Source organism: Sciurus carolinensis, chromosome 14 (genome assembly GCF_902686445.1).
Source record: "Sciurus carolinensis chromosome 14, mSciCar1.2, whole genome shotgun sequence".
Lineage (NCBI taxonomy): Eukaryota > Metazoa > Chordata > Mammalia > Rodentia > Sciuridae > Sciurus > Sciurus carolinensis.
Window position 1 is genome coordinate 37021188 of NC_062226.1, and position 26457 is coordinate 37047644.

The 26457-nt window shown below is 45.8% G+C and overlaps 3 protein-coding genes across 5 annotated transcripts; 2 read left to right on the forward strand and 1 right to left on the reverse strand.

Annotated features, from left to right (window-relative positions):
• Nucleotides 1–2844: 2844 nt before the first annotated feature.
• On the forward strand, nucleotides 2845–10222 carry Arhgef39 (Rho guanine nucleotide exchange factor 39). The gene is made up of 10 exons (XM_047525209.1): nucleotides 2845–2944; nucleotides 6416–6986; nucleotides 7171–7265; nucleotides 7513–7633; nucleotides 7886–8004; nucleotides 8588–8658; nucleotides 8892–9020; nucleotides 9188–9417; nucleotides 9641–9729; nucleotides 9909–10222. Exons 2-10 carry the CDS (start codon nucleotides 6735–6737, stop codon nucleotides 9922–9924), a joined length of 1122 nt encoding a protein of 373 aa, XP_047381165.1. The 5' UTR covers nucleotides 2845–2944; nucleotides 6416–6734; the 3' UTR covers nucleotides 9925–10222.
• A 688-nt stretch (nucleotides 10223–10910) lies between these two features.
• On the reverse strand, nucleotides 10911–13442 carry Ccdc107 (coiled-coil domain containing 107). 3 transcript variants are annotated; one of them, XM_047525167.1, is made up of 6 exons: nucleotides 13303–13442; nucleotides 12984–13135; nucleotides 11542–11602; nucleotides 11369–11459; nucleotides 11188–11300; nucleotides 10911–11110 (listed from the first exon to the last, which is right to left on the reverse strand). In XM_047525167.1, exons 1-6 carry the CDS (start codon nucleotides 13325–13327, stop codon nucleotides 10932–10934), a joined length of 621 nt encoding a protein of 206 aa, XP_047381123.1. In that variant the 5' UTR covers nucleotides 13328–13442; the 3' UTR covers nucleotides 10911–10931. The 3 variants fall into 3 exon arrangements, with proteins under 3 accessions (XP_047381123.1, XP_047381122.1, XP_047381121.1); XM_047525166.1 differs by having other exon boundaries at nucleotides 11209–11300; nucleotides 13222–13412; XM_047525165.1 differs by having other exon boundaries at nucleotides 13222–13411.
• Nucleotides 13443–19413: 5971 nt separating this feature from the next.
• Nucleotides 19414–20964, forward strand: Sit1 (signaling threshold regulating transmembrane adaptor 1). Its single transcript, XM_047525589.1, is given in 6 exon segments — nucleotides 19414–19452; nucleotides 19455–19515; nucleotides 19640–19775; nucleotides 19862–19920; nucleotides 20031–20092; nucleotides 20184–20964. Coding segments are annotated over 6 exon segments (591 nt in total). The 3' UTR covers nucleotides 20418–20964.
• The last annotated feature ends 5493 nt before the right edge of the window (nucleotides 20965–26457 follow it).

Here is a 26457-nt window from a genome sequence, read left to right on the forward strand (position 1 = left end):
GAAGGCACATTTGAGCATGAATGAAAAACTGAGTGTATGAAAGGAATTCTGGTGGGTTTGAAACTAAATTTATCTAGTTTTCATCTATTTACCCACCTGCTCAGAAACCTTCATTGGTTTCTCACTGCCTACCAAAGTATGCCCATTTTCTCCTTCTCACTTGCAGTTCCCTTCAAAACCTTTCCTAAGAGATCTTTCCATCTTATCTCCTCCCACTGTCCTCATACTCCAAATTAGACTATTCATTTTCATAAACTCCTTTTTTCCCCTTTCTTTTTCCTGTGTGTGTGTACAGTGTTGGGGACAGAACCCAAGGCCTCATGCATTGGTAGGCAAGTGCACTACCACTGAGCTAAACCCCTAGCCTCAATTTTTTTTTTTTTTTTTGTATTGGGAATTGAAATCAGGGTTGCTTTACCACTGAGAGCTACATCCTCAGTCCTTTTTATATTTTATTTTGAGACAGGGTATTGCTAAATTGCCCAGGCTGGCCTTGAACTTGTGATTCTCCTGCCTTAGCCTTTTAACTCACTGGGATTATAGACATGTACCACCATATCCAACTCAAACTATTCTTTTTTTTTTTTTTTTTTTTGGTGCCAGGGATTGAACCCAAGGGGCACTTAGCCACTGAACCGCATGCCCAGCCCTTTTTTTTTTTTTTTTTTTCTGAGATAGGGTCTCACTGAGTTGTTTAGGGCCTCCATAGGTTGCTGAGGCTGGCTTTAACTTGCAATCCTCCTGCCTCGGTCACCCAAATCGCTAGGATTACAGGCATGTGCCACTATGCCTAGTTTATTTATTTGCTCCAAACTGTTCACCACTTTTGTTTATCTGGTTCTCACTGCCTTTAAGGCCATTCACTGAGAATTTTTTTGTTTTTGTTTTTCACTGTGCTAGAGATCAAACCCAGGGGGGTCCTCTGTACCAGGCAAGCACTCCACCACTGAGCTCCATCCCCAGCTCAGTGCCATTCACTCTTGCATTTGCTATTTATTTAACACCTACCATATGTTAGGCACTGGGCTATGGACCAGAGATCTGGAAATGAATAAGAGAATCTCCTCTCTGAGAAGCTCACAGTCCAATGAATGAGGACAAGTACTGTCATAATATATTTAGGGGAGAGAGATTTATTCTGCCTCAGAAGGTAATAAGGCAAAATTTGGTTAGGGCCTTGACGAGGAAGTAGCAGTCCAATTGATTTTTTTTTTTTTTAAATGGGGAGACTGGTAGTCTGAGAAAAGGGTAGACATAAAATATTTTGAGCAAGAGCGATAAATTAGGTCATGTTGAGGGCAAATCTGGCCAAAGATTGGAGGCGGAAACCAGGTGCAAGAGGATGAGGGAGAAGAGTAAAAGGACACCAAGAATGGTCTCCTAATCTGCCCATTTAATGAGCATTTATTGTGCCTCCGCCAGTCCTCCTGGTATTGCTCACAGCCTAGGGGTGCAGCATGGAATAGAGAACAGCCTGGACTGTTCTGTAGCTCACATTCTAGAAAGGCCCCTAAGGCTCTGACAAGTCATTTTATGTCCATGTCTGGGGCCATTCAAAAGACATGAACCAGTGTGGTTGTATAGGTATATCAAAACATTTCTAATCATGTTAACATATGGTTACAGCCCCTTGATCCAGGGTACCCTACTATCCCATCTCCTCCCTGAGAACACTCTTGTCCTTATGATCCCTTATCTAAAGGGGTAATGCCTAGCACAGAGGAGCCTCAGAACCCCACTTGAGTGCTTCAGTTCTGACACACTTGTGCTTGTCCATCCACTATGGTATTGAACTGTTTTCCTATGTCCTTCATCTAAATCTTTTCTATTCAAGACAACTCACAGACCAACTCCTCCAGGAAGCCTTCACCAACCTCCCACTACCAGTCCAGAAGAGATCTCACTGCCTTTAATAATAACCTGCCCTCAATAATAACCTTGCCCACCATCTAACTCATATTAGGGTGATTTATGACATTTTATCTGCTCTAATAACCTTAGGTACCATAAGGGCAGGGTCCAGTATTTGATTGAGTCAATCTTTTATTCAGTAACCATTAAGTAAATCACCTTGCCAGGTGCTTGAAAAATATCAAAATGACTGAGATGTCTTTCCTCCCCTCAGAGAGCTCATCGTCAATAACCTTTGTATGTAAAATCACCACTGTCCCAGGAGCATGACCTCACATTTTTTAGGGCACCCAAAATTATCTGCCTTGACTAAGTGACTCTCATTGTACCTAAAACTTGTTAAATAACAGCTCTTCTCCAAGTGGTCATCTTAGGAGGTAGTCAGCCAAAAATTCTAGGTTGCCTTTCTGAAGCCAAATTCTGAGCCATATTCCGATTCTATAGCATTCTGATCCAGTGTGCAATCTGGATCGTGAGCTATGTTGTCAGCACCTTGTGTGGGCACCTAAACCTGGAATGTAAATGGCAATATCTGAATTGGATGGGCCTGTGCAAGACAGAATGTGGTAACTAATTTTGTTGAGGTGGGAGAGGTCATGGGAACAGAGATGATAGAAGTGCCATGATAACTGGAGTATGGAGACTGAACATCTAGACATCTTCATCTTTCTTCGACACCAGTCTCACTTTTGTTCTTTTTTTCCTGAATATTCCGAACATGAGTCTTTTTCTTATTTAGTCAGAATCTTCTCTACAGCATTAGCTATGTTCCCATATCTCTGTGTGCATCCCCCCGCCCCACTGCCCTGCTACCTCTGGAGCTTTCTGTGAGTATTTCAGATCACATATCTGCCTATAGGTGCTGAACTGTCTTTCTGCTACAGCTCACCAACTTTCCAAATACTGTTCCTTATGGGTCCGTCTCTCCCTTAGCTTTCTATCTGTGTTACTGTTCCTCCGGCCTGGGTGGAGATGTGGACTCTGATCCTGGATCACGCCTTCACAGCTGGGAGTCTGCCAAACACTAAAACAGGTTTGAGCTCCTGGAATTCTTGTATCCTGAATCTCCCCAGGTGGGGACACAGCATACTCAGGACTAACCAACTGGGCTAGTCCCCACCTGGTGCAGGAGTTGCTGCAGTTGTTTAAGGCCAAGTCTTTGGTCACTGGGGTCTGTGTTGTCAAACACTGAGGAACATGTTACTTAAACATGTTTCTGATTAGCCCAGGGTTACAGAGGAGGGAGATATTTGCTCGCAGGGTAGAAGGAGAAAAGATCCCTTTTCTCCAACCATGGATTGGGAACAAAGACAGGTCCAAGTCTTCCTGGAGCTTTGAGGCTGGCCTGCAGTTCTGGCCCGTTGGACCACTGGTATTAGTAGTGACAAATTACCACAAACTTGCTAGATATAGTGTTGCACATCTGTAACCCGAGCTACTTGGGAAGCTGAGGCAGGAGGATCACAAGTTCAAGGCCAGCCTCAACAATTTAACAAGACCCTAGCTCAAAATAAAACATAAAAACTGAGGATGTAACTCAGTGATAGAGCACCCCTGGGTTCAGTCCTCAGGTCTGAGAAAAGCAAAACAAAAACACAAAATTACCAAAAGCTAGGTATCCTGAAACCTATATAGTATAAAATAGAAATTTTATATTTTCATACTTCTGGAGGCCAGAAGTCTGAAATTAAGGTGTTGGCAGGGCCAGGCTCCCTAACAAGGCTCCAAGTAAGAATCTTTTCCTTGCCTCTTCTAGATTCTGCTGACTCCTTGGCTTGAGGCTGCCAATAACACAATATGGGAGTCTGCCAAACACTGAAACAGGTTTGAACTCCTGGAATTCTTGTGTCCTGAGTCTCCCAGGGTTGGGACACAGCATACTCCAGGATCTGCCTCCATGTGGCCGCCTTCTCTGATCTGACTTTCTACAGGGTGACTTTATTTTTTTTTGGTACTGGGGATTGAACCCAGAGGCACTTTATTATTGAGCCACATCCCCAGCCCTTTTTATCTTGAGAAAGGTCTCACTAATTTGCTTAGGGCCTTAGTTAGTTGCTGAGGCTGGCCTCTAACTTGGAATCCTCCTGCTTCAGCCTCCCGAGGCACTGAAATTACAGGTATGCCCCACAGGTTGTCTATTTAAAGACACTTGTTGGATTTAGGGCCCACTGAGAAAATTCAAGATGATCTCATCTCAAGATTCTTAATCATATCTACAAAGACCCTTTTTCCAAAGAGGGTCACATTTGTAGGTTAAGGGCATGGACCTGGACATGTCTTTAGGGGGCCACTGTTTAACCTACCATCAGTGTAGTGGAACTGAAGTGGATGCACAGGATGTCCTCAGTTTGTCTTTTTAACTTTTCCCTCTTCTTCCTCCAGAGTCCAATGATTCCCTCACCTGAGGTCACAGTAGGTTCTGTTCCCTACCTTAAGCACAGTCACAATGGCAGCATCCTCAAACATACCTGTCACCAACTGCACCCCTGGCATTGTGTTCTATTTTCATCACCTGGGGTCACAGTGATAGTGATTACTATGGCATTCTCTGGCTTTTTCCATACTTAAGCTTTTAGTGTGAACTATCCCTGGGTCATTCGAGACAGTGTAACCAGTCTTCCCCCATATGTTGTCACCAGTTTCCTTGGGACCTGAGCATAAGATGCCATCTGATCCAAACTCTTACTTTTCTCCTTCCAAGACCTTCAAGTTGTTCTTTCCTGGTCTAAGCCCGGCATTTTTCCATTCTTAGAATTCTTAGAATGTCAGAGCTGGAGGGGAGCTTAGAACCCTGACAATCCCCTAGTTCTTGGCGTGGCGCCCAGATTCCTGAGAATCCAAAATGATAGTTTTTCTCTTACATTTTGTTTCCTACTATAAAATGTATTTTCTAATTATAAAACAAAGCATGCTTAAAGCTGAATACTTGGGGAAGGTGAAGAGGGAATTTTTTAAATAGCACTATTTATCCCACTCATTGCTTTAACCTCAATGATTCACTGCCTGGAACAGGTTAGGTATGTAATACATATTTGTCAGAATTATCTTCAGTCTGATCACACAGAGATAAAAAACACAATTAGCTTTTCATCATTTAGTCTTCCTTTTATATGTTACACAGTTTTGTAGCCTCTTGACAATATACTTATAATGAGTGTTTTCTCCTATCAGTAGTTTTTTTTTAAATATTTTTTGTTGGAGATGGACACAATACTTTTATTTTATTTATTTATATGTGGTGCTGAGGAGCAAACCCAGTGCCTCGCATGTGCTAGGCAAGTACTCCACCACCAAGCTACAACCCCAGCCCCACTAAGTTGCTGAGCTTGGCCTCCTAAATAGCTGGGATTACAGGTATAAGCCACTACACCTGGCTGTACCATAATTTTTCTAACCAATTCTTTACCACTGGACATTTAGGTGGTTTTCAGTTTTCTGCTGTTACAAACAACATTGTGCCAGACATCTTGGCACATGTATTTGTCCACATAGTCCTTTAGGATGCATTTAGGAACCACTAGACTAAAATTTTAAAATTTCTCATACACTCTGGAGGCTGAGGCAGAAAGATCACAAATTCAAGGCCCTGAGCAACTTAGCAAGACCCGGTCTCAAAAATAAAGGGCTGGAAGTAGCCCTGTGGTAAAGTGTCCCAGGGTTCAATACCCTGTACCCCCCGCACACACCCAAAAAAACAAACAAACAAAAAAGATCTGATACATACTAACAAAATGACCACAGAGCTACTTCCATTTTTTAAAAAGGTCTAATTTAGTAAGATTGGATACATTTATTACTAATATTATTATTACCATTATTATTATTTTTGTACCAACTTAAACCCAGAGCCTTCCACATGCAAGACAATGCTACAGTTGAGCTACATCCCAGCCCTTTTAAAAATAAATTTTGAGACAGTGTCTTGGGAAATTACCCAGGAAACTCACAAGATCCTCCTCCCTCAGCCTCTGGGCCTTATGCCCTGCTGGTACACTTTATTTTTTGTGGTGCTGGGGATCAAACCCAGGGTCTTATGCATGCTAGGCAAGCCCTTTAAGCCACATCTCCAATCCAAGTACATTTTATTTATTTATTCATTCACTTATTTTTGGTACTGGGAATTGAACCCAAGGACCCTTTATCACTGAGATACATCTCGAGCTAGCCCTTTTTATTTTTTATGTTGAGACAGGGTCTCCTTAGGTTGCTTGCGGTCTCCCTCAATTGCTGAGGCTGGCCTTGAACTTGTGACCCTCCTGCCTAAGCCTCCAGAGCTTCTGGGATTGCAGGAATGGGTCACCACACCCGGTCAAGTACATTTTATTTTTGATAAGGCAACGAAGACTCATCAACTCAAAGCCTTTGCCTTTGGTCAAAATTACAGCAAATTGGAACTACCACGGAATTGACATTTGCTCACCAGAAGCTAGCTAGTGTCAGGATTGGGATCAGTAAGAGATGCAGAAAATAATAACTTAAAACTTGTAAACTTTTGTTTGTCCAGGGCCCAGAAAGGTGTTGAAAGCATTGGCAATGACTGATCCCCATTTATAGACTGGCATGGGCCCAGAACAGAATACATACCACAGTGATGGCCCCCGTTCCCAATTCTACACAAGACACTGAGGCTGTGCCAGCGGCTGCACCTTTGAGTGCCCTGCCTCCAAGTCCACTCTGCTGCCCCAGCTTAGTGCCGCTCACAGGTGCACCACACACCCGCCGCATCTGTCCTGCCCAACCCATGCTGCGCACCTACAGGGTCGCCCTTGCGGTGGGGCGAGCCCAGGAAAAGGAGACCCGCCGCGGACGGACGACCATTGCGCATGCTCCATCCTGCGCGCTCCTCCTCGATCCCACCCGCTGCCCCGCCCTGGGAACGGTTGGAATTTGAATCTCCGGCGGGCTGCGGCCCGGAAGCGTCAAACCCTCCGCCTGGAATGGAGAGCCCAGACCCCAGCTCGCGGTGCCCGGTGCGAGAGCAGCGTGCTCGATGGGAGCGGAAACGCGCCTGCACCGCCCGGGAGCTGCTAGAGACCGAGCGGCGTTACCAGGAACAACTAGGGCTGGTGGCCACGGTGCGGGTCTGGAGCAGCCTCCCGGTGCCGGGTGGGGAGCCTAGGGTGTGGGAAGGACTGCGAGGTGATGACCCCGAGTATGGTGGGCCTTGGATTCTGCATGTAGGGGGTCAGGCAAACTTCTATCTGGCTGCACCTTGCGTTGGCCTATTCCTCCAGACACCTGTATTCGCTCCTTCCACAGTACTTCTTGGGGATCCTGAAAGCCAAGGGGACTCTGCGACCACCGGAGCGCCAGGCCCTATTTGGGTCCTGGGAGCTCATCTACGGCGCCAGCCAGTGAGTGGAAGGGGCGCGAGAAGAGGGAGGGCCTTGGCTTCTGGCACCGGGCTCTGAGTCAGAGCGAGTCCGGTCTGCCAGTTTTCTCACCTGTGGCCTTGGCCCAATGCCGCCTTAACCTGCCAGTCTCTCCATCTGTAAAATGGGGTAATAGCATTACCTCCAGGGCAGAGTTATGAGAATTAAATGAGGGAGTGCTTGAGTAGTTCTTGGGCTACCCCTTTTACTTTGCTGCCCTTGCCCACAGAATGCTGCTTCCCTATCTGGAAGAAGGACACTGGGGACAGGGGCTGGAAGGCTTCTGCCACCACCTGGAGCTCTACACCCAATTTGCAGCCAATGCAGAGAGGTCCCGGACCACCCTACAGGTAACCTGGAGATGACCTCAAATCCATCCCCTCTTCCTAGTGTGAAGCTTGCCCCTCACATTTCCTCTTCAGACTTACTCACACAGTCCCTGCATTTATAGACCTTTGGGTGCCCAGCCTGTGCCGAGTTCCCTCTAGGGAGACCAAGTTTCTCTCAGCACACAACTTAACTGAAGGCAGAGATTTGTACACAGATGAATGCAATATAAGGAGTGGCTTCCCTCACTGCCAGGTCTTTCTCCCTCACTCTAGGAACAGCTGAAGAAAAACAAACGTTTCCGGAGGTTTGTGCGCCTTCAGGAAGGTCGCCCTGAGTTTGGGGGACTTAAGCTCCAAGACCTGCTCCCTCTGCCTCTGCAGCGGCTGCAGCAGTGAGTGAACTCCCCTTGACTCCAACCAAGTCTCTCTTTGAGACTGTATAACTGCTGTCCTCAGTTTTGTGGGATGTCATGGGGTCTATCCTAACCTACTGGCTCTCCCCTGGGCCAGATTTCTTCTAAGAAGTTTTTCTAAGAGTACCCACAGTGTGTAGTCTCAGACCTGAGACTGGAACTCTACAAAATGAGTGGACCTGCATTAGGGCCCAATGCAAGTTATCTGGAGAAGTTTGTTTAGATGAGTGGCCAGCCTACACTCGAATTTCTGTCCCTGGGAGTGGGTTAAGGGTTCATAGGTTATCTGCAGTATCCTTGACTTGATTAACTTTCATATCCCCACCTGGGCTTCCAGACTATGGTCCATCTTTGACTTTTCAACTTGGAATTGAAGTGGGCCAAATGGTGTGAGCCCAGGTACCAAGTCCCAGATGAAAGAAGAGATACAGTAGCCAGAAGCAGATCTTTCCTGGCTTTGTAACTGAAGAGTGTATAGGGGCTGATCTGTGTGTCAAGCAGAGGCAAAGGGAATTTTGCCTGGCTCCGCTTCCCCTTGTAGACTTCCCACTGTTAATTCCAGGTATGAGAATCTCATTGTGGCTTTGGCTGAAAATACAGGTCCCAACAGTCCTGACCACCAACAGCTCACACGTAAGTTCTTGTTCCTCTCCAGCTCAGGCAGGAGGCTGGCTCCTGTATCCCCTTCTGGTTCTGATTTCCAACAATGTCTGTATGTCCCTAGCTTCCATATATATATGGAAGTGTCCTTACTGCCCTGCCTTTTCTTCAGGAAATTAGAATCTAACCCAGGTCCCCTCCAGAATTGCCTGTCTTTCACCCAAAGTCAAAAAAATGTTGCATTGAGGTTGAAGATGTTATTCTAGGGGCTGCCCGGCTGATAAGTGAGACTGCCCAGAGAGTCCACGCCATTGGTCAGAAACAGAAGAATGAGCAGCACCTCCAGCGAGTCCAGGCTCTGCTCAGTGGACGCCAGGCAAAGGGGCTAACTTCAGGTAGATTGTGTACTTTCCTCTCAATCCTTAACTGTCTATTGCTTACTTACCTTTCTTCTTCTATAGAACCAGCACATGCCCCCAAAAACCCCACCTATTTCCTCCTGTTCGTCCTATGCCCATGGATCCTGGAGCTGCACTAAAATAACTGCTTCCCCATCCTCCAGGACGCTGGTTCCTACGCCAGGGGTGGCTGTTGGTGGTGCCTCCCAGTGGGGAACCTCGACCTCGTATGTTCTTCCTCTTCTCTGATGTGCTCCTCATGGCCAAGCCTCGACCCCCATTGCACCTGCTGCAGAGTGGCACTTTTACCTGCAGAGCCCTCTACCCTATGGCCCAGTGTCAACTCTGCAGGGTCTTTGGCCACTCAGGAGGCCCTTGTGGTGGACTGCTCAGTGTAAGTAACAGTGGGAACCAGGTTGGGGATATGGTGGCTCATGCTTGTAATCTCAAAGGCTAATGGATCTGTTTGTCTCCTTGGCCTGGGTCCCTTTTCATAGTAATGAGAGGATATGAGAAATACCTGGGGCTTGAGCTTCATAGTTCTCATCCCTAAATCACCTCAAGGACATTAGGCTGGACCTTTCTGAGCCATGCACTAAGAGGTGGTCTCTCTCTAGTTGTCCTTCCCCCATGAGAAGCTACTGCTTATGTCCACAGACCAGGAGGAGCTGTCACGCTGGTACCACAGTCTGACTTTGGCTATCAGGTAAGTTGTGTCTTCATTAAAAAGGGTGCTGTGATAGACCCAGAACTGGAATAAGCAGGATCACAGGTCTGATCCTACCCACCTCATTCCTACATCTTTTGGGACCTCCCCCAACCCTGCAGGTGACTGTGTCTAAGTAAAGTGCTCATATTAGTGCCTGAATTATCTTCTCTCCACAGCGGCCAGAAGAACTAGAGGAATCTTACAAATTCCAAAACTCAGAATACTTCAGGGATAAGTCGTAGCCAGAAGTACGAAGGAATCCTCTTCAGCACTAAACAAAGTACAAAGAACCCTTCTTGGCTTGACAGGGATCATTTTCTGTTTGCCAAGCTACCTGACCAGCTCTTAAGAATCAGGAAATCAGACTGGGGATATGGTGGCACATGCTTGTAATCCCGGCAACTCGAGAGGATCACAAATTCAAGTCCAGCATGGGCAATTTAGCAAAAGGCCCTGTCTCAAAAAATTAAAAGGACTGGGATGTAGCTCTGTAGTAGAGTACCCCTGGGTTCAACCCCCAGTACTGCAGGAAAAAAATCAGGAAACTGAGCCGGGTGTGGTGGCCCATGAGGCTTGGGAGGCTGAGGCAGGAGGATCAAAAGTTCAAAGACAGACTCAGCAACAGGGAGGTACTAAACAACTCGGTTAGACTGTCACTAAATAAAATACAAAATAGGGCTGGAGATGAGGCTCAGTGGTTGAGTGCCCCCTGAGTTCAATCCCCGGTACCAAAAGAAAAGAAAAGAAAAATCAGGAAACAACTGAACCTCAGCTGAACTAGACCCTCCAACACAGATGAGGGGATTTGGGACTGGTAAACTCATGCCCTCTATGGGTTTGCAGCTTTGTAAGGGTGACTGTTTTTATGTTGTGTGTAGTTTTCTATAATTTATTTTATAAATAAACATTTTAATAAATGTTTTTGGAAAGACCCTTCTGTCTCAGCTATGAGAAAAGGGACTTTTTTGGACCCTGAAGTTTGGCATGCTGGTAGCCTCAGGAATACAAGGAAAAGAACTGGAGCTCCCTCTATCTTCTCTGCTCTCACTCTGGAAGGCAGTGTCTTTTGTCCTAATAAGGGAAGCTTTTCAAGGAGGCCCACTTGTCCTTAGGCACCTAGTATGGGTGTATGACCAACTGGGAGGGAAAAAAATGCACAGAAGCACACTGTATTTAACTAAAGAATGGACTTTATTTTACTAAACCTTCAGCTGTTGTCCTTGGCTGAAGCTATATCTGGGGTCCTTTGTCACAGTCTTACTGCATCTTCTTCTTAGCCCCTGCTCTACTTCCCAGGAAGTTTCTGTGCGCCAGTTTATGGGCTCCTCCCAGTCCTGACTGTCACCAGCCTCTTCGTCTTCCTCTGTTCTTAAGTCCTCTGCGAAGGGAAAGATCAGCATGTTCCAGTTTCAGAGACTGTCTCCCTGTCACCAGACTCAACTCTCAACCCTTTACCTGGCTCTGGGACCTCCACACCTTTATCTGACGTGCAGTCTTGTAGAAGCTGGTGGATGGTCTGCAGCTTCATGTTCAGAAGCTGCCGCTGGACTCCAACCAGAGTAGTCACACTGCAGAAATATTCACTCAGGGGCTGCCCAATCTGTCCCCATTCCTCCCACCTGCTATAAATTCTCACCGTTCAAAAAGGGGGTCCAGCTGGGCCATTAGATTGTTCAGGTGCTGCTCTGTCTGGGCCAGCTGTTGTGTTAACTGGGCCAGGTGCCTCTCTGGGAGTTAAGAAGAAAAGGGGAGCAAATTTAAGTAACAATTCTGCTGCACCCCCACCACCAAGACTTCTGCTTAACCCACCTGACTGCAATGATTCCTTCTTGCCTTTCTCCTTTTGGAAAACTGCAGCTTCATCTTTGCCCTATGGCAGAAGAAGAAAGGGGCAGTACTATAGCAACGAAGTTCTGCTCCAGCACCTAAGTCTCCAAAGCTAGTAAGGAGAGGAGAAATTGCAGTAAAGAAAGCTATTGGTTTATTGTTTTTTGTAGATGAAAACAATACCTTTATTTGTATGGGGTACTGAGGATCGAACCCAGTGCCTCACACATGAAGTGCTCCACCACTGAGCTACAACTCCAGCCCCAGCTATTGGGTTTTTAACCTTAAAGCTCATTTCTAGTCCAGGTCCTTACCCTGGACATGAAGCAACACATCAGTATATGCCCCACGTGTGCTCAATCTGCAGAACTATCTCCAGGAATGAGCAATCCTCTCCAGTTTGGTAATGCTTTGGTTATCAGTTCATACAAAAAGCCAGAAATTGCCCTTTGTGTATCTTTCCATAATGCTGATTAAAGCCTTCCAAACAATGTCTTTTCAACATGATAGCCCCTCAAGAATTTGAAGACAATGGTCACCCCCCTGCCTCCTTTCCATCTTTCTGGTTTAAGATCTTAAATCTTCTCTATCAATGCTCCATTCACATGTTTATCTCCAGTTGCTCTACTGAGCATGTAGTGCAGATGAAGCACAATAACTTGGTTCAGCATACTGGGTTGCCACATCACACAATGAACTTAATAATCAACTGTAATGCCTCTTTCACAAGTGCTGGTTCTAAGTTGTTGCCTCCTCACTGCACTTGGGCCCAAGAATAGAACTTACTAATCTATCCTTGTTAAATTTTATCATTAAATTCAGACCCTCATCCTTGCCTGTTAAGTACACTTGGGATAAGTACTTGCTGTCTCTTCTAGTTTCATATAATCTTCAATCTGGTTCAACCCTCTATTTCCTAATGCAAGTTAAGTGATAGGATCAGGACTAAAGAGACAGACCTGGGTGGTACTACTTTCCATTTCAACAGTTTCAGTCCACCAAAATGTACTGTCAGCTCATATTTCAGGGCCTCTTTCCCAAGGGGAACCTGAGACTGCTTGACGTCTTGAACTCTGGACACACTGTGGCTGCAGCAATCAACTGCTGCCAAGGTTGGATCCTCACCAGGAACCGCACTTTCGTAGTATACACAGCAGCTGGGTTCAAATCCCAGCTCCACTAGTTACTAAGTGATCGCTCTTCATTGGATTGTGGGAGAAAAAAGTGTGTCTTTATTTACAATTTACCAGGAACCCTTCATATCCACTATCTCTCTGGATGCTCAAACCCTATAACGTGGGAAAGCCAAGAAACTACTGACTTCATTTTATACACAGAAGGGAAGCGGAGTTCTGTTCTTAATACCATAGCGCCCCCACGGGAAATTCAGGACCCAGAAAGCCCCACCCACCGCCGTCCCGCACCTGCAAACACTTGTACAGCACAAAAGCCACGACAGCCGCAGTGTACAGAGCCCCCAAAGGCAGCGCGCCTGCCCGGGCCCGCTCGCGCTGGTCTTTGGGCGGCGATCGCCTACGGGGTTCGGTGGCCCCAAGGCTGACCTGGGCGCGGTGTCCTGCGGAGAGAGGGCAGAGACCCGTCAGCAGAGCAGAGGCTCCTCCCATGCAGTCCCAGCCTCCCTCCAGCAGCCCTCGCTGGTACCTGGGTGTGTCCCGAGGTCGGGGCTGGGGCGCTCTCCGAGAACCCCGAGCAGCGCACACACAAGCAGCAGCCCCAGCATACCTGAGGACCAGGCTGCGCCGGCCATTGCTGGCCCACTGTAGGAGGGCTAGCGTGGTGCCCACACGTTCGGCGTTGCCCTCCCGCCCAAGTGCGCAGGCGCGCACGCGACCCGAGCGGATCCCGCTCCGGATCCCCGTGAGGACACGCCCACTCACATGGGGCGTGACCATGGGATATTTGCATAAGACCAACTCATGGCTTTCTTAAATTAGTTCATTTTCCACCTATTTAGGTATTCTGTTAGTCTAAATGTTCCCATAAACCTAAAGTCTTTTAAAACATGCCTAAAAAAATGCTTGTTTTTATATTCCACACTACCAACTTCTTCACCCTAATCAAAAGATTAAGTCCCTGACAGAGCTATAAAGTGCCACAGAACATAAGCAAAGCTGCAGTTCGTGCTGAAGGCCTGTTTCCTAGGCTACAAACGAGGGACTAGTTCCTTACCTTTCCGCCTAGGGGAAAGTCCCCGGACCACCGGCAGAGAGTGCCACGTGCTCCCGCACGTAGACCTTCCCCGCCTGTCACTGGTTAACCCGCCAAGAAGCGAGCCCATCCCCTGCGGTGGGGGAGCTGAGCGGCGTGTGGCGTGGACGTCATCCGTCATCTCTCCTAGTAACGCAGGCAGTGCGTGTTTTCGCGCACCAACTACACGGGGCTCATTCTCAGCTCGGCTGCTTTTTACTAACATTTAACAAATTCTTGGGGGGGGGGGGGTCTTCCCCAAAATATGGACTACTAGTTTCTGTAGCACTTCCCTGTGCCACGTTTTGCGATTGCCTCATCCTGAGAGCCTCCCATTCTGTCTCTACCAGATGGAGAGAGGCCATTCTTTAATAGGCATAAATTATTCTGTACCATGCTACACAGCAGAATATGAAGTCTGCCTGGACTAGGATCCCGACTCCTTAAGATCAGGAGACTTTGGCCAAGTTACTTAATATATTCTCCCTGTGGCTTGGTTTCCACTCTAAGGAATGGAGAGAGTAATATACGTGTACCTCAAGGGTTGTTATGATGATTAAATAGGAAAATCTAAGTAAAGAGTTTAGAACCGTGCCTAGCTATTAGTGATTTTAATTAACCTTGGCAGCTACTATAGGCCAGGTAGCTGAAATGATATGACTCCCGGTCATTTCCATGTTCATTTCCTTGCCACACTGTTGACTTCTACATACCGTTCAGTTCTCAGTTCAAGTGTGTTCCTTCCCTTCATTCAGAACACTTAAGAAGTTCTACTCTATTCCTCGATGCAACAGTTTTATTTTTTATTTTATTTTATTTGTATTTTTTGGCACTGGGGATATGAACTCAGGGCCTTGGTGCTTGCAAGGCAAGCACTCTACCGACTGAGCTATCTCCCCAGCCCGGTGTAACAGTTTTACTTTCTTCAATACCACCAGAGCAGGAGCCTTGTCTGTGTTTTCCTATTTTATCTCGAAGCCTAGCACAACACTTGGCACTAACAGGCACTCAATGAATCATTCAATAAAATTGATGAATGTTCACAACCACCCCTCAAAAATATAATTAGGCTCTTTTAAAGAATAAAGAAGCTGGGCGTATGGGCACATGCCTGTAATCTCAGCAACTCAGGAGCCTGAAGCAGGAAGATCTCGTGTTGGAGGCCTCAGCAGTTTTGTTGAGACTTTGTCTCAAAATTTAAAAAAAAAAAAAAAAAATTAAGACGGGGTGGGATGTTAAGTCAGTGGTAGAACAATCCCCAGTACAAAAGGAGTGGGAGGTGAAAAAACTGATTCAGGAAATTTAAGTCAACCATGAATCAGTTAAGAGGCAGAGTAGAGATTCCAACCCTCTACTGCCTTTCTCCATACCATCCCCTTCACCACCACTCACCACTCCTGCCTTCTACTTCTCCAGGCAAAATGGTGTTCCTCTTAATCTTCCACGTTTTTATTTATTTATTTATTTATTTATTTACTTTTTAGTTGTAGATAGACACAATACCTTTATTTTACTTATTTATTTTTACGTGGTGGTGAGGCAAGCGCTCTTCCACCGAGCTACAGCCCCAGCCCTTCCACGTTCTTTTAAATGTCTGGGATACACAAGGCCATCTGCCCAACTAGACCAAAAGCTCTCTACGGAAAGAAACACGTTCCACTCACAGTTCTATCTCTAGAGCTTGGCATGTCATGGCAATAAGTATATGTATGTCAAATAAATTAATAAAATATGGGTTTATCTTCTTGGTTTTCCTGAAGGGAGTGAGGAGGACAGGGCAGGGAGAGACCTGTACCCAGGGGAATCATCAGAGTGTAAGTGACTACCTGGAGGCAGGCTGGGTAGGAGAGCAAGGAAGTCCAAACCTTGAATCTAAGAACGTTGTCCCAGTTGATCTAAATAGCAAGTTGAGACCAGTTATGATGAGATAAATGGCTGCCAGACAATTGCTGCCTTTAGGGAACTCAGGTCCACTGTTGCTGGATCTTTGGATTCTTTCAAAAGAATTGAGCAATCAGGATTTTAAAATTGGAATTTTAATTTTTTTAAAAAAATTGGAAATTATCAATTTTGATAAGGAGTCAGTGGTATACTTAATATATTTTATACTCAAATTAAAAACATTTTTTTGTACTAGAAACTAAACCAGGATGCTTTATGACAGAGCTACATCCCTAGTTCTTTTTTATTTCTGAAACAGGGTCTCATTAAGCTTCCCAGGTTGCCTCAGCCTCCCAGATCCCTAGAATTACAGGCATGTGCCATCATGCCTAGCTTCAACTGGATCTCTGTTTTTGTTTTTGTTTTGTACTGGGGATTTAACCCAGGGGCACTTAACCACTGAGCCACATCCCCAGCCCTTTTTATTTTTTATTTTGAAACAGGATCTCACTAAATTCCTTGGGGCCTCACTAAATTGCTGAGGCAGGCTTTGAACTTGCCTGCCTCAGCTTCCTGAGCTACTGGGAATACAGGGGGTGTCACCACACCCAGTTCACATGAATCATTTTTTAAATTTTTTCTCTAGGGCTACAGATGTAGTTCAGTGATAGAGCACTTGCTAAGCATGTGCAAGGCCCAAAGTTCAATATCCAATACCAAAAAAAATTTTTTTTATTTCTCTATATGACAAAATTGCTTTCAGTAATAATCACGAAATGAAATAAGGGCCAGAAAAGAAACTCAGATAGTGAATTTTTTAATTATTGAACTCCATAGATATAATCATATCAGTATAAAATAGATAATTAACAATTTTAAATCAAGTAAACATTATAGAACAAGAAAAGAAATAGAAATGCGTTCATAATTTTTTTTTTTTAATTCTGAGGATTGAACCCAGGGGTGCTTAACTCCAAGCCACATATCCAGCCCTTTTTAAATTTTTATTTTGAGACAGGGTCTCACCAACTTGCTGAGACTGACCTTGAACTTCCGATCAACCTCCCACATTGCTGGGACTGCAGGCATGCACCACCACTCCCAGTTTATACCCACGTATCGATTTGTCTGAATGATGAATAGTATCATGATTTCTTTTTTTGATTCTTAACTTTGGCAAATTTGTCAAAAGTAATCTTTACTTATTTGTATTCAATAGAAATATAACCAGATTTGTTGACTTTCACTTAAGTTGATTAAAGACTATTAAATTTTATTTCAAAAAGTTTCTTTCATGTGATGCAACAGATATACAAATAGGAGAAGTCTTAAACATAAGAATAAATTTAGCAAAGATTCACAAAAGTCCCATTTCACAACAAATTCTAGAAAATTTAAATGCTGTATAAATAAAAACTCCAACAGGTCACCTAGAATAATGGAATTAGAAAAACTCAAGTTCAGTTTCTTTGATTTTAAAATTACTATGCTGTAATTGTTTATTTTGTTTGTTGTTTATTTATTTATTTATTTATTTATTTATTGGTCCTGGGGATTGAATCCAGGGCCTCAAGTATGATAAATTACCCATCGACCTCTCCATGTTTATTTACTTTAAAATCAGTATATTTATTTTGAGATGGTGTGTTGACCATGTTGTCCAGGCTGCCTCAAACTCCTGGCTGAAGTGATCCTCCTGCCTAACCCTTCTGAGTTGCTGAGACTACAGGCATGTGCCACTGAGTCCAGCTCATTGTTTATTTTAAATCTACTGGTTAAACACAGAAATATGTAGCTATCTTTGGGGTTGGAGACAGACACTGCACCCAAAGCAAATTTGAACAATTCCAAACTGTCAAGAACTAATTCTAGATTTAAACACATGTAGACGAGTCTGCTCGTGTCAAGGGCTTATTGCCTAACTGAAAGTTCTCTGGATTGCTGGTTGTGGTAGCACATGCCTGTAATCCCAGTGACTCGGGAGCCTGAGGCAGGATGATTGCCACTTCAAGGCCAGTCTCAGCAAATTAGCGAGACCCTAGGCAATTTAGTGACACTCTGTCTCAAAATAAAAATTAAAAAGTGCTGGGGACTTATCTCGGTGGTAAATTGTCCTTGGATTCAATCCCCAGTACAAAAAAAAGAAAAAAAGAAGTTCTCTGGTTTAACTTCCATGTATATTACAATGTTTTTTAAAAATGTTAATTTGGGGGCTAGGGAGATAGCTCAGTTTGTAGAGTGCTTGCCTCTCAAGCACAAGGCCCTGGGTTCAATCCCCAGCACTGCCAAGAAAAAAACCCCCCAAAACAAAAAAATGCTAATTTGGGTGGGCAAGGTGGTGTACAGCCTGCTCCTCAGGAGGCTGAGGCAGTAGGCTCACCAGTTCAAAGCCAACCTCAGCAAAGACAAGGGACTAAGTACCCAGTGAGACCCTGGCTCTAAATAAAATACAAAAAAAGGGCTGGGAATGTGGCTCAGTGGCTAAAGTGCCCCTGAGTTCAATTCCCCAGTACCAAAAAAATAATAATAATAAAAATTTTTAAAAATGCTAATTTGAAGCAACAAAAATATGCTAATTTGGAGCTTATATAACATTAAAACTCATTAATGCCCACACAATTTAGAACTAAGATTTACAAAAGATTTTTTAGGGAAGAGCATTTTGTCACTGACATTTTTTAGAATTGTCGATACATGGTGATAACAAAAAGAGGGTTGAATTTTATTTTATTTTATTTTATTTTATTTTATTTTATTTTATTTTATTTTTTAAGGTCTACACAGACAAGACACTCCCTTATTGTCTGCAACAAAAGGGTAGGACTTCTCCATTTATCCCTATCCTTGGCAGGCCACTGTAGTTTAAGTCTAAATTTAAATTTATATTCAGCATTGGCACTCCACTCCCTCAAAATGAACAAGTGCAAAGACTGGGATCAGTTTGCCAGGATAGTCCTGGCAGAGAAATTCCTTTAATGCAATTAAATGAAGTGAAAGTTCTTAGGAACAGTTTGGATGAAATGGGTCAAGCGGGTTGAGCCTGGTAGCATACTCCTATAATCCCAGCACCTGGGGAAGCTGAGGCAGGAGGATCGCTAAGGTTGAGGCCTGCCTGGGCATCTTGTCTCAAAATAAAAATAAATAGGTGAAATACCCTGGGTTCAATCCCCAATACCAAAAAAAAAAAAAAAAAGATTGGGGTGAGAATCTATCTTCCTTATTCACCCCCTACTATAATAGTAGTAATAACAGTGAAAATAATTATGTATACTTTTTTTCAGGTTGCTAGGGATGGAACCCAGAGCCTCATGCAAACATTTTCTCTGTCAACCTTAGACTGTGGTGAGACTGCAGGCAGCCCAAGGTCATGCACTTGACAACATGCTCATTAAGGAATACATTCTCATCCACCGGAGTCAAGGGCCAGACTGAACAGGTGGACATCATGTGGCAGAAGGGGTACTCCTGTCCTTTTTGGTTATGTCTCATGCCACTTCTGCCCCAGGGTCTTCATAGGCTCACCTGCACGTGGCACAGAACACTTGGGCCTGCATCTCTCTTGGGTGAAGGAGACTAAGGAACTGCGGTGTGATGCAGGTGCAGGCATAGGGCGGGGTCTTTGTTCTTTAGATCATCCCTCCCCTCCCCCTTCCTTCCCGGAAACCAACCGGCAACTTTGCCACCATCAGTACTGGGGATGTTGAGCCGTGGGGGCCAGGCCCAGAGAGGGATGGGAGTAAGGGGGATTGTGGCAGCTGTCAAGCTATGAGTTGGGCTGACCAGCTCAGGGCAGTGTGCTTATGGACCCGACTCTCACATCAGCAGTCATGAGCAGAGGTGACAACTGCACGGATCTACTAGCATGGGGTGAGCTGGGCGGGGCAGGGGTTGCTGGGGGAGGGGTCATGTGGCTCCATGTCCCACCTGCTGGTGATGGCTAGAGATGGCTGGGCAGAAACACCCTACCACCTCAACCCTGTCATATCCACAGGAATCCCTTCCATAACGCAGGCCTGGGGACTATGGGCCCTCTTAGGAGTGGTGACGCTGATGCTTCTCATCTCACTGGCTGCACTGTTGTCCCAATGGACCAGTGACCGAAGCAGGAGTCAGCCGGGGCAGGGATGGTGAGTGGAGGACAAAAGGGATGGGTTAACTTAGAGTGCCCTCTTACCAGGAAGTCCCCACTCATTCCCCAAACTCTGTGTTGCAGCTCTGGAGGGTCTGTGGAAGAGGTCCCCCTGTATGGGAACCTGCACTATCTACAGACAGGTAGGGTGCTGCGGAGGAGGGAAAGGCACAGTGGCCAGGTCCTAGTGGGCGGGATAGGCGTATGCAGAAGGAGGAACAAGAAGCTGACCAGAGTCCTGTTCCTGTCCCAGGACGACTGTCTCAAGAGCCAGGACCAGACCAGCAGGAATCATCCCCTGGAGGCCCTGCCAGGGTAAGTTAGATGGTGCTGAAGAAGAAGGGAGGGAAGGACGTGGGGGTCTTTTCCAAGGGTCCAGTGAACTTCTGACAGCCTTCATTTCCAGGCTGCAGAGGAGGTGATGTGCTACACCAGCCTGCAGCTGCGGCCTCCTCAGGGCCGGATGGCCAGTTCTGCGACCCCCATCAAGTACTCAGAGGTGGTGCTGGACTCCGAGTCAAAGCCCCAGGCTGCCAGCCCCGAGCCAGAGCTCTATGCCTCAGTGTGCGCTCAGACACGCAGAGCCCGGGCTTCCTTCCCAGATCAGGCCTATGCCAACAGCCAGCCTGCACCCAGCTGAGGAGGGTCTGGTGCACTGCCACCTCCTTGTCACAGGGGCTCCTGCTGCCCTGTCAGGAGCACACCTGCTTTCCAACCACACCCAAGGACTTCCAGCTATCACCCAGTCACAGGTGGTGACCTACCCGGAATTTCCTATCTGAGCTTCGAGGGAGGTATATTGGGGTATGGTAGGCCCAGGGCTTCCTGAGGATGGAGGAAGCAAAGACAGTGGCCCCCTCCCCACTTCTCTTTTCTATCTGTTCTCAGCCCTCAAACTCCCAGGTTGTCACCTCTTCCTCCTTCCGGAGTTCAACCAGATCCTCCCCACTCCCCTCCCTCACAGCCTACCCTGTACCTCAGTGTCTCCTCAGGCACAGGAAGTGGGTACAGGGGCAGGCCTAAGAACCTGAGAGGATGTGGGTAGGAATCATCTTTGGGAGTTCATAGGCTGGAAATGTCCTAAGACCTATGCCCTGAGGGACCCAAACCTGGCTACTAACCTGAGAATTCTGACGGGACAATATCATCTGCATGCTGCTGTCTCTGTCATATTTTGAAATAAAATTATCAAAAAGTATTTAGGTTTTTACCTAGAAGGCTACAAACAAAAGGCCCCACAGGGTGGGGGTGTGAGCATTGCCACCCACACAGATCATTTCTGGGGATTCCTAGCTGCAGAAGAGGAACCAAGAGAGACTGCAGAGGTGGGGCTAGGGATAGAGGGCTGGAGCTCAGGTCCTCAGCTACTCTTGCTGCTGCAAGAACATTCCCAGGATTTGCACTCAAGGTATCCCATTGCCTCTGGGACAGCAAGCTCACCAGCCCCCAAGCTACTCTCCCCATGACCTCTGTAACTGTGCCACCCCCTGCTTACAATCTGCGGACCTAGTTCCTCCGTCAGTTCACCCCTCAGTCCTTGCATCCCTCGAGAGTTCGTCTATACCCCTCTTGTACACTTCTACTGACCTTCTCTTCATCACTATGGCAACAGTTCACTCCTATTCTACTTCACTTTCTCGGTTGTCACTTACAGTCCTGATAACAGCTTTGCTTGTCATCACTTTCATTTTAATCCCTATCTAATCTGCCCTCCCTCTCCACCCATCATCTGCTTTATTCTAAACTCTAGCTTCCTGTACTATATAGCATGTAGGTTAGCATTGACATTAGAACTGCGGACTTGGGAGCCTGACCATCTGAGGTCAGATTCTACCCCTGCCATCTACCAGATGTTTGTTCTTGAGCAACTGAACCTGGGTGCCTGTCTCTGTCTCTCTTCCTTTCTTTTTGTGGTGCTGGGGATCAAACCCAGGGCCTCAGGCATGCTAGGCTCAAGTCCATTTTATTTTTTATTTTCAGGCAGGGTCTTGCTAATTTACTTATAGGGCCTTACCAAATTGCTTAGGTTGGCCTAGAACTTTTGATCCTCCTGCCTCAGCCTCTTGAGTGCTTGGGATTACAAGTGTGTGTCATCATGCCTTACCCCAGTCCTTTTCTTTTTAAAAATTGTATATTGAGACAAGATCTTCCTAAGTTGCTCAGGTTAGCCTCAAATTTGTGATCCTCCTGCCTCAACCTCCTGAGTAGCAGGAATTACAGGTGTGCATTGCCATGCCAGACTGAATTCAGTTTTTGATTCTATAAGATGGAGAGGATATTAATGTCTATTTTTAAAAGGTTGTTGTGTGGCTTATATGAATTACCATATGTAAAGCGTTGAGAAGAGAGTGCTCAATTATTATTAAAATAAGAGAAAAATAGGATCCTCTGGAGGAGTTCATGGTCGAAGTGACAATAAACAGGAACATGATACATAGTGTAAATCAGAACAGAAAAACAGAACATAGTTCAGCAGAGGGAACCACAAGGCAAAGAGCTTCTTTGGAGGAGCTGACGGAAATTCATCCACCAGGGCTGGAGGGGATATAAAAGGGGAAATGGCAATACAATGTTTGTGGGGTACGAAAGTCAGATCACATGGAGCCTGTAAGCCACACCAGGAAGTTTGGATTTCATCCTGGAGGTGAGGTAGAGGGGAGTCACTGAAGGTTTAAAGCAAGGGACGAACACAGATACTGGGGACTAACTCTCCTGGCTTCTGTGTGGATCTGGAGGTCTGCAGCACTGGAACCAGGCTGGGTATTAGGAAAATGTAATAAACTCTGAGAGAAAATGGTGGCAGTAGCAATGGGGATGGAGAGGAGGTGATGGATTAGATATGCTTAGGGTGGGAGTGATGACACATGTCTATGGTCCCAGCTACTGGGGAAGCTGAGGCAAGAGAATCTCAAGTTTATAGTCAGCCTGGACAACTTAGCAAGATCCTGGCTCACAATTTTAAAAAAATTTTTCTTTTCTTTTAGAAAGGGCTGCTGGGTATGTAGCTCAGTGGTAGAACACTTGCCCAGCATGTGCAAGGTCCTCGTTCAATCCCCAGTAGGGGTTGGGGAGCCACCACTTATCACACCCTCCATCCTTCAGGTTAGAACTTGAAACAAACCCCACTCTCAATCCCTATCACAGTAATGCAGCCCAGTTTCAAATGCAGCTAGTCAGTTTCATTGGCCTGGGAACAACCCATTCTCTCTCTCTCTCTCTCTCTCTCTCTCTCTCTCTCTCTCTCTCTCTCTCATGCACTCCTTAGTTTTTGCAGGCCAGTAGTGGCTCCTTCCACCTTTTCTGCAACCCATCTATGATCCATCCCTCACTCTGGCAAAATCTCCAACCACTTCAGGCTTAGGGGTAAAAAATCACGTTTTCTGAGCTGTAGGCCATCTCCTTTTAGGGCTTCTGTAAACATTAAGTTCAGCTGGACAGACCTGAGGTTTGAGGGGCAGAAGAAAGGGGAAGCTACGGTTTTCACTTCCAAGCTTCTCTCCTTCCCACTTAAGTATGAATCCAAAAGAAAATCACAGAGCAGGGAACCCTGACCTTGATTCTGGACTGGCCGGATGGTCACAATGAGAAGGTGACACCCTCCCTAGAATGCCCCTGGGTCCCTGGACCCCAGAGGACCACAATCTGGGCCTCCCCAGGAGACGCCCAAGTCGCGGTAAGGACAGGCAGCTGGGGCTGTGTAGGAGGGAAGGTGGTTTGGGGGCGGACACCGGATGTGGGGAGCCACCTGCAGCGGGATGTGAGGTTCGGAGAGCTGGTATGTTGTTTCTGAAGATGGCTCAGAGTGTCCCGCCAGGAGGACGTCAGAGCTAACCTTGAAGAGGCGGGGATCTGGTACAAGCCGGCAATCAGGACTGAGGGCTCCACCTCTCCTAACCCAGACCGCAGACCTCGGCCCCTAGACCCATTCTCCCCGCCTGAACCCTCGGCACCAGAATTAAACACCAGCACCCCCAAGAGGCTAGACACTGCATCGCCGCCACCTCTGCGCAGGCGTGATGCTGTCCGGCCCCGCGGCATCCTGGGAGTTGTAGTCCTACAGTTTAGGCCACCCCGGAGTCCGGCTCGGGACTACGCCCAGCTTGGGCGCTGCAGCCACCGCCCACGTTCGCGAATTTAGCGAACTCGCTCTATGAGAAGGCGGGTGACATGACTGTCCCCAAACAGTCGCCCTTAAATTGAGTTTAAAACAATTTGATTTTTCATGTATGGTATAGTTAGAACTTCCTTTGCCTTCTTTCTCCTCCATAGCCCTTCAGTTTTTCTTACTTTTTTACCTTGTCTTCATCACCAGAGTTAGTACTCTGGCCTAACTCCTGAAGGATAAACACCAGGACCATGACAGCTTCCTATCTGATCTCTGAAACTAAGAATATATACTCACTTCTCTAGCTGGTCAGTTTGTCTCACCAAATACCCGACATTTCTTTCCCTTTGCATAGCTCCAGGTGCTTTCTTTAGTAAGCTCCATTGCCTTACTGGTGTATGATCCCAGCCAAGGGTTCCCTGTCCCAAGTAAATTCCCAGGGGTAGACACTTAAGGGAAGTCACTAGGACTTCTGGGGGCCCAACTTTCCCTCTCTCCTTGAGATCTCAGCTTAGAGAATAGGAAGAAACTTAAGACCCAAAAAAGAATGGTTTTTGAGAAAAAAGATTCAATAACAAAACTTAAGGAATTACTTATATGTGGGAAGTGGACTTGGAGTCATTTAGCCAAGGCTTCTCCATCTTTGGCCTTGCTTTGCAGTCTGTCAAGATGGTTGTAAATTCCAAATAGGAGGGAAAACAGACTTAGGTAGTCAAGAGAGATTAATCTGATTTAATCTGAAATCATGGTTCCAGCCATGCCCAGAGCTAGATCTGCCTTCTGAACTTTTCAGTTATGAAAGCTAATAAACTCCCTTAAGTCAAAGTTAGCTTTTCTTATCTCTTGAAGCCACAGGTTCTGAGTAATTCTGTAGGAAAGTATCAGCAGACCAGTGTGGCACATGAAGATGCTGAACTACTGTTATCTTTACTCATTGCTCAATTCTTCCATGAGCCACACTTCTCTGAACTAAAATGCACTATCATGTCATTTGACCCAGAGATATTTCTGCTTAACATGGGGGTTAATTTGGTTTATTGCCTTGTTTATCAATTTCCAGAATTATATAGCTAGAAGAAGGATGAAAGATATGGTCCAAACTTACACCTACTGCAGGAACCATGCTATGAACACTTGCAGAGATGGGAACCTCACTACTGATCAAGCATTCATTTCCAGTCTTTCTTATTGATAAAACCTTTTCTTTGGAATCAAATCTGTCTCCTTCTAACTTTTGTCCTGATCTATAGTCATATAACAGTCTTCTCCCTCCTGCATATGGCAACCCTGAAGGAATTGGTAGCCAGTTCTTATGGATGTATATTTTTTTCTTCTCAAGAAGAGCTTTTTAATGTTCTTTCTATAGTTTTTTTCAAGCTGTATTTTCAGCCTATCAGTTCCTTCTGTTGTTTTGCTGGATCAGAGTTCCTCTTAAAGTGTAGGGCTAAGAAGTGAACAGGGTACTGGTCCCCACAGTGGCAGCCTGCCTTTGGTTGGGTATTAAGTCTACCAGGACTTTGTAAGAACAGAGTAGGTAAAGAAGTGTTTATTGAAAGGACACCTGAGGCAATTAGGAGACCTAATGGTTATGCTAATGGGACCCCTGCTGTATGGATCTTGGAACTCTACAGTACTGGGGCCTCAGTGACAGAAGAATGTGGGTCTTCATACTCCTGTTCCTGATCCTTGTGTCTTTACTCACTATATCTCTACGTTTTTGTTCACAAATATCCGGATTTCTTCCCACTTTGCTAACTTGCTTCCCTATCATTTATTGTGTATTCTCTACTTCCTCTCAATAGCTTCACATTTCCTCCACTGTCCGAGACTTCCGTTAAATGTTGAATTATAGAAACGGTGTGTGCATGTGATTAAAAAAATCAAATAGAATCTAAAGCTATAGAAAGGGTACACAGCAATGGTTCTCAACTAGGGGGCAGAGGCCCCTGAGCGGACATTTGGGAGCTTGGGTGGAAACTTTCTCTTTTGTTTTTTAGTACTGTGAATCAAGTCCTGAGTTTTGTTCATGCTAATTTCATGCTCTACACTCAGCTACACTCCCTGCCCTGGAAACAGTTTTTGTGGTCAAAGTAAGGAGGAGATGCTAGTGGGAAAGGGCAGGGATGCTGCTACATCCTACAACATATAAGTCAATAGCTGGGTGTGGTGGCTATAATCCCAGTAACTTGGGAGGCTGATGCAAGAGGATTCCAAGTTTGAGATCAGCCTCAGCAACTTAGTGAGGCCTGATTTCAAAATTTAAAAAAAAATTTTTTTTAAAAAGGGCTGAGTGGGGCTGGGGATATAGCTCAGTTGGAAGAGTGCTTGCCTCACAAGCAGAAGGCCCTGGGTTCAATACCCCAGCACTGCAAAAAAAAAAAAAAAAAAAAAAAAGGGGGGTGGGTGGGCTGAGGATTTAACTCTGTAGTAAGGCACCCCTGGGTCCAATCCCCCGTACTGCAAAAATAGATAAATAATAAAAATCCTGGTATAAAGCTTTTCCTCACCCCATTTTCAGTGGTAGTTCCTGGAGACAACTACTGTTAATGATTTCAAAGTCTTTTGATGATTATGG